The sequence below is a fragment of the Helianthus annuus genome, chromosome 14 (genome assembly GCF_002127325.2).
Source record: "Helianthus annuus cultivar XRQ/B chromosome 14, HanXRQr2.0-SUNRISE, whole genome shotgun sequence".
Lineage (NCBI taxonomy): Eukaryota > Viridiplantae > Streptophyta > Magnoliopsida > Asterales > Asteraceae > Helianthus > Helianthus annuus.
In genome coordinates, this window is record NC_035446.2 from 94514193 (window position 1) to 94521401 (window position 7209).

The 7209-nt window shown below is 32.8% G+C and overlaps 1 protein-coding gene across 15 annotated transcripts; it reads left to right on the plus strand.

The window, feature by feature from the left end:
• The first annotated feature begins 444 nt into the window (after positions 1 to 444).
• LOC110908713 (probable receptor-like protein kinase At2g23200) lies at positions 445 to 6631 on the plus strand. Of its 15 annotated transcripts, XM_035982581.1 has the most exons (11): positions 446 to 936; positions 1026 to 1096; positions 1985 to 2109; positions 2267 to 2342; positions 2447 to 2498; positions 2846 to 2909; positions 3549 to 3624; positions 3804 to 3898; positions 4060 to 4196; positions 4563 to 5966; positions 6234 to 6629. In XM_035982581.1, the coding sequence occupies exons 10-11, from the start codon at positions 4905 to 4907 to the stop codon at positions 6300 to 6302; spliced, it is 1131 nt and encodes a 376-aa protein (XP_035838474.1). In that variant the 5' UTR covers positions 446 to 936; positions 1026 to 1096; positions 1985 to 2109; positions 2267 to 2342; positions 2447 to 2498; positions 2846 to 2909; positions 3549 to 3624; positions 3804 to 3898; positions 4060 to 4196; positions 4563 to 4904; the 3' UTR covers positions 6303 to 6629. The 15 variants fall into 15 exon arrangements, 10 of the variants coding, with proteins under 10 accessions (XP_035838480.1, XP_035838472.1, XP_035838476.1 ...); XM_035982587.1 differs by having other exon boundaries at positions 445 to 936; positions 2447 to 2909; positions 3549 to 3619; positions 6234 to 6631; XM_035982586.1 differs by having other exon boundaries at positions 1985 to 2342; positions 3549 to 3619; positions 6234 to 6631.
• Positions 6632 to 7209: the final 578 nt, after the last annotated feature.

Consider the following 7209-nt stretch of genomic DNA (forward strand, 5'->3'; position numbering starts at 1 on the left):
TCAATTTATTATTTGGTAAGTTGAAAGTCGGGAGTGGTACGGTACAAATCAGTGTTATTAGTCAATTGGTGAAAGTTAAGATTATTTAAATCTAATATCCCTATAATTTATATCAAAATTCTCAGTCAATGTCACATGTTTGTGTAATTTTATTTTATAAGTAGGCCTTCAAAATTATAGGATATTATTAATAGGTCTCTATAACCTTACTAAATTCTAATATATTTGATTTTACCCAACTCGTTTTGTTGGACTCGGTTTTACCCGACATGTACTTTACTAAATTCTAATATATTTGATTTTACCCAACTTGTTTTGTTGGCACATAAAAAAAATGAAAATAGAAATAATAATAAATTGGGCTCATAATCTCTAACCTAATAAAATGAGTTTGATTTACACTTGGGCCCAACCCATTTATTCAACCTAAATATATAAGTCAGTGTGTTACTAAAAACCCTAAAACAATATACACACATTCAGCAGCCGACATCATCTTTAACCCCTATGCTTTCTCTGTCCGATCATCGGCGACCGGTACCGGTTACGGCCGGCTACCGGGGTCCCGTACTTGCTGGCATGTCACCCCACACAACCCCAAGCTCCCTCTTCATCTTAACCCGTCGCACACACGCTGCCCTGTCCAAAGAGAGAGAGAGAGGGAGATCGGAGAACAGATGAGGGGCTGATCACCTGTGTCACGGCAACAGAAGCAGCAAGTGGCGGCGGCAATGGATTCCGACAACTGTTTTCGGGTAAAACGTACCCAAGGAGCCGGCGACCGACTTACCGGCGGTGATGATGGTGGTGGTCGTCAGACGTGGGGGGGGGGGGTGGCGGCGACTTTAATTCCTTCCGACAAGTTCACCGGTAAAACATGGTGGTGTTCTTGATGAAATAATTAATTACATCCAATCATTGCAACATCATGTTGAGGTAATTCTTGTTGTTAAGTTACTTGGAAGATCTTATGTTGATTACCGATGAATTTAACACCTTACCGTATATTTTCTTTTATGTTATAGTTCTTGTCTATGAAGCTTGAAGCTGTAAATACAAGGATGGCCTTGCCTATAGAAGGGTTCATACGAAAGATGTAAGTTTTGTTTGTCGATTTTTCATTAATGTGAAAATGATGTTATAGTTCTTGTCTATGAAGCAGAATACATGAAACATCTGTTTTTTAATTCATTAATGTGATTGTGTTTAATCATATATATGTAAGTAATATATGTTAATATCGAGTCGTATTATGCGTTGCTGTTGAGTAATTATGTTGCTGGACTAATGGTGAGAAATCCAAAACTACAATTATGCTGCTGGATTAATGGTGAGAAATCCAAAACTATAGTTTCGTGATGGGTCTGGCTCTATCTTGAGTTGCCAAAGTAACCTTGTATTGTTTTCTAATTTGATAATAGTCATCTCATTTGTACAAATTGACACGCATCAAAGGGCTTGTAACCCAACTATATCATGGTCTATATCATGGTGTGTAGTAAAAATATTCATGCTTAAGTGATTGAGGATTCTCAAAATATTGTTGGTTTTAAAAGAACACATCTTTATTTAGTTTATCAAGTTATTAAGCTATTCATTCAACAATATTCCGCTTTAGGATAAAAATATATTTTACTTATATACTTCATTTTCTCTATTAAAAATACTTATATTTTTTTAAAGGATTAAAAATACTTATATACTTCATGTTATTTATTAAAAATATATCATCCACCTGTAGTAAATGAGTTGGGGAAAAAAGGTTAAATCATCATAATTAAAATTAGCCTAAATAAATAAGTCAAACTCAATCGATCAATAATAACAAAAAATCATCTAAAAAGGTATCTAGATTTCAAATTTATTTAGTTTCCATAATAAATTTCCCTGGAAAAAGAAAAAACCCCTAAAAACTCGTCTCCCGCCATACTACCACCATAAACAAACCATCTAAAGTTTATGTAAGTATTATGTTTTGTATTAGAATATGATCGTTGATAATTTTGGGGCTGCATCTAAAGGGATTTGTTTCTTTTCTTCGTCTTCACCTGTCCAAATTTCTTCGTCGTCATATAATCTGATCCTCATCCTTGTCTCTCCTTTCTTCAGGTATGTTTTGCTTTTCATTGTTCCAAAGGGTTTTTCTCATAGATTGATATGTTCGGCTTATGTATTCATCGTAGTTATTGGCGAGTTTTTTTTTGATCCATTTTGTGTTTATGGTTTTGCATCTCTGTTTTTAACTTTTGAGTTAAGTGAATCCCAGGTAAGAAGATAGAGCTTCGAACATCTGAGAAGGGGCAGGACGAAACGCAAGTCCATTTAAATCCGGTCAAGCTGAGGTACTATCAAATTTATCATATTCCATAAAACTGCAACTTTTGAAATAAAAATAGTTGCAATTTTGATGGGAATTACTTACAGATCATTGGCATGGTTTGTGCAGGGGCAGGAGCAGGGACAAATGCACTGACTGCATTTAAATTTGATGAAGCTAAGTACTATCAGATTGCATATTATAAGTTAGATTAAATTTAAATTCAAAAGTGGCTGACTATATTTAAGAATGCTTTGTACTTGATGAGCAAATAAGAATGCTTTGTAGTTGAAGAACATGGCCATTTTTTAGGTAACATAAAACTGAAAAAAAAACTGATTTGCTAAAAAATAGCTTCTACATATTTTGTGACTTCTCTTACTTTGAAAAACCATCCACATTTATGAGTTGTTTTAAAACACCATATTAAATTTTTTATTTTAACAACATAAGCATTCCATATATAAAATCTATTTATAATAAACAAAGTAAATAACATAATAAAATAGCTTCTACTCTTTAATGCAGGCAGAGGACATGCGACTCGAGATCTTTTGGACAATTTGGTCATTTGAAGGGCAGTTACTCGCAGGTGAGTACCTCATAAATGTTGATGTCACTCCTTAATTTCATAATAATAAATAACAATAATAATAATAAATATTAATAATAATAATAAAAAATTTAATAATAATAATAATAAATAATAATAATAATAATAAATAATAACAATAATAAAAAATAAGAATAATAATAAATAATTTCATAATAATAAATAATAATAATAAATAACAATAATAATAATAAATTTTTTTAATAATAATAATAAATAATAATAATAATAATAATAAATAATAATAATAATAAATAATAATAATAATAATAAATAATTAAATAATAATAATAATAATAATAATAATAATTAAATAATAAAAAATGATAATAATAATAATAATAATTAAATAATAAAAAAATGATAATAATAATAAAAATAAAAATAAAAATAAAAAAAGTAGGCTGCTACTACTAAACTCTTTTAGCATAAAAGCAGAAAACATAATTCAATGACATGGTTCGAACTTACGTTGAGAAGGTATATTATAATGACTGTTTTGTAAAAACAACTATGTGAATGGTATCTTCAGGAGACTGTACATTGCAAAAATAACATATGTTAACATTAAACTACAAATAACTAATGTAAAATAATAGATTTAACCTTGACTTGCAGGTTAGACGTTACATCATTTAGTGCCTTTTCGACTACAACTGGTGACTACACAAAGAAATATGAATTAGAAAGTAAGGTATGTATTAATTGCAGATTAAAATGGATTACAAAGTACCTTGTCTGATCTGAATTGGTTGCTGTTGATTATTTCAGCACTATTTTGAAACTTCTGCAGTTAACATAAATTTAGTATTTATAAAAAAACAAAGGCCAATTGAAATAATTATGTTAACCTGCTTCATTTGCATGCCACAGTTTCCAGCATGTTGTTCATCATTCATAACTAAAGGCTTTGGTGGTGACTGGTTCATGCTTGCTGTTTTCAAAAAAGAAAAATGCGAAATGATTCAGTAAGTCTCCTCGTTATATAGACTAATGGGCTGTTTCCTGTTTTTTTACAAAATATTATCTGAGAACATGACAAATATTAACAATGCTATAATAGGAATAAAAAAATGTAATCTAAAATTGGTTATAAAAATTGTACTTACCTAAGCCGATTCATATGTAGGTTTACACATTATCGGGCAAACGATGGAAGGAGGAAGAGGAGAGCAAAGATGGAAGGACCCCATGGATGCAACCTGAAAGGAAAAAAAAAAGAAATATGAAAGGTGGAGTTGAGAAACAGCCGCAATTCATGGGTAGGTATGAAGCTTACTTTAACATCCTTATCCTTTGTTGCATCTTGAATAGATGAATGTGCTGCTCCATGTCCACCGATTATAATATCCCCAATTAGGTTTAATTAGTTGTAGTTTTTTATGGTCAGTATTGAATATATATAAACATAGATATAACTGCTTATTTGCTAAAAATTAGGAAGGTGGAGAACATGGGTCATTTATTTAGGGTAACTAAAAACTGAATAAAAAACAGTGTATCGACAACATTACCCAAATTTATAGGAGCAGAAAAACTGGACAGAAAAAAATGGGTAGTGGACAGAAAAACTGCTCAAACGTTCAGTTAAATATATGCCAAAAAAATGGATTTAACTGCTGTTCGGTTCAGTTATGTAGGAACATGGACAGAAAAACTGCTCAAACGTGGGATGGTGCTGCTCAGAACTGCTGTTGTTCGGTTCAGTTATGTAGGAACATGGACAGAAACTGCTCAAACGTGGATGGTGCTGCTCAGAACTGATGTCAACAGCGGTTAAAATGAAGAGTTTATACGGTCCAGATTTAATCTCAGCATGATCGAACGGATGATATTGATTTTAAAGGTAACCGTCACTTAATGGGTTCCATATATATATATAATTTCCATGATGACTACTCTGTTGGGTCTGGCGGGTATGGTATAGTGTACAAAGCTGAACTCGATGTTTTGGATGTTCAAAGTTTGTAATCAATGGAAGGAAAGTTTAAAGATGAGCTTCCCAAGATAAAAAAAGTTGTAGCTATAAAACGTATTTTACATAGAGAAGACGAGCAAGGTAAACAAGGGTTTAATTCAGAAATTAAGTTGCTTACTAGTTGTAAGCATCCGAATATAGTGTCTCTTCTTGGCTTTTCTAAAGAAGATGATGAAATGATTCTTGTTTATGAGTTTGCTTTTACGGTGTGTTCCCGAGTTAAAAATCCCTCCCCTTCCCTCCCCTCCCCTCCCCTCCCCTCCATGTCTTTCCAAATTGGAAAGACTATTTTCAGGCAAAAAAAACCCCATTTTCCCTCCCCTCCCCCTGTTAAGTGGATCTCTGGAACACCATTTTCCCTCCCCTCCCCTCCCCTCCCCCTGTTAAGTAGATCTCTGGAACACAGCGTTAAAGGAAGCCTTAGTGATTATATAGGAAGAAATTCTAAAACGGTTAGTCTTACGTGGGCACAGAGAGTACAAATTTGCATTGATATTGCAAATGGAATTAATTACATTCACACTGACATGGAGGGAAAACCTAGGATAATACATCGAGATATAAAAAGTGAGAACATTTTGTTAGATGAAAATTTGAATGCAAAGGTTGCTGACTTTGGGCTCTCCACATTCCATCGTATGAGGCAACAAGCTAGCACTATCTATACACAAAATATCGCTGGGACATTGGTTTATGTGGATCCAGAATATTTAAAAACGGGCAAGTATAAAAGGGAATCTGATATTTACTCATTTGTAGTATTATTTGAGGTCCTATCCGGAAGTAGGGCCTATGACCCCATTTACATTGCCAAAAATGAGACAGGCCTTGCACATATTGCAAGACGGTGCTTCAACGAGGGAACGTTAAAGGAAATGATAGATCCGAAAATGATCAAAGAAGATGTTGATTGCAATTTTACTTTAAATAGAGGACCCAATCAAACTTCTTTCAACGCATTTTCAGAAGTTGCATATCGATGTTTGGCGGAAACTCAAGCCAAGCGTCCAACAATGGAAGTCGTCATCAAGGAACTTCAAAAGGCATTAGAATTGCAAGTAAGTCGATGTTTGATAAAATTACAATATTTTCTTCATATTCTCGGTTGGAGTTATATCTCTTAAGTTTAAGATTCATAAAGCACAAACTTGAATATCAAATGTACAAAACACACAAAATATATGAATTTATATCTCATACCTTTATACCATGATTTTTTTTTTTTTTTTTTTTTTGTAGAATTAATGTTTTAATAACTATGAGTCTATGATAACTACAATACAATTTCAATATCTAAACATGTAAAGATACTTATTTGTTTGCAGTTTTCGAAAATATACTGTGTATTTATAGGGAGTCTTCAAAGCAACTTTGTAATGCCATTTGTTTTTTAGATATGAATTGCAAAAGTATAAGTCAAATTGGTAGTTGTGCTTAGTTCAGATAATTTCAAGGAACGAGGTGGTGTTTAACCAGAAAGTTGGTAGTCCGCATGATATCTTCGGGGAGATAAAATCTAGAGGTTATGCTTGGTTTAAAAGTAGATATCCATGTAATTATATCATATGGACGGAGTGGTGTAAATTCCCTTTGTATATGTTGTAATTTTTGTTTGCCCTTTGCCCGTTTGGGTCGGGGGTGCTGTTGTTTGTTTGGCCTTTTGCCCGATTGGGTCGGAGGTGTTTTAATGAAGTTTTCTTTTCAAAAAAAAAAAAAAAAAAGGTAAGCGGAAAAGCGGATTTATGTGTATAATCAGTAAGTGGCAGTGATAAGATCAGAGCCTATTAATGTGAGGCTGCATTTTATAAGTGATATAAATTGAAAGGTGATTCATGTTGAAACGGTTGACTTTGAGGAGAATGCAGCTTCTATGTTGACAAAGGTCTTACCTAGTCCAAGATTTTAAAATGTTTAAACTTACTGAATGAGTGAATGTGGATGTTTGAGTAAGTTTTGGATTTGAATATGCAATAAGGTAAAGATTGTTAAATAAGTCAATATAAGTCAAATAGGTAGTAGTGGGACTGAAAACACTAAAGTACTTAGTTCTGATAATTAGGGAGCTAGGTGTCAAATAGGTAGTAGTGGGACTGAAAACATCAACTTTATCATCCATTCATTACCAATTCCTATTTTTTTAACCATATTTTCATCATATACTGTTACTAGTAGGGTGCCCGCGCGATGCGGCGGGGGCGACACTTTGCATTGCAAAACTCGTTTCTGGTAGTTTTCTTATTCGTATACTATTTATGATAACATTATTGTGGTGGATATATGTCATAAGTTTACACATATGTA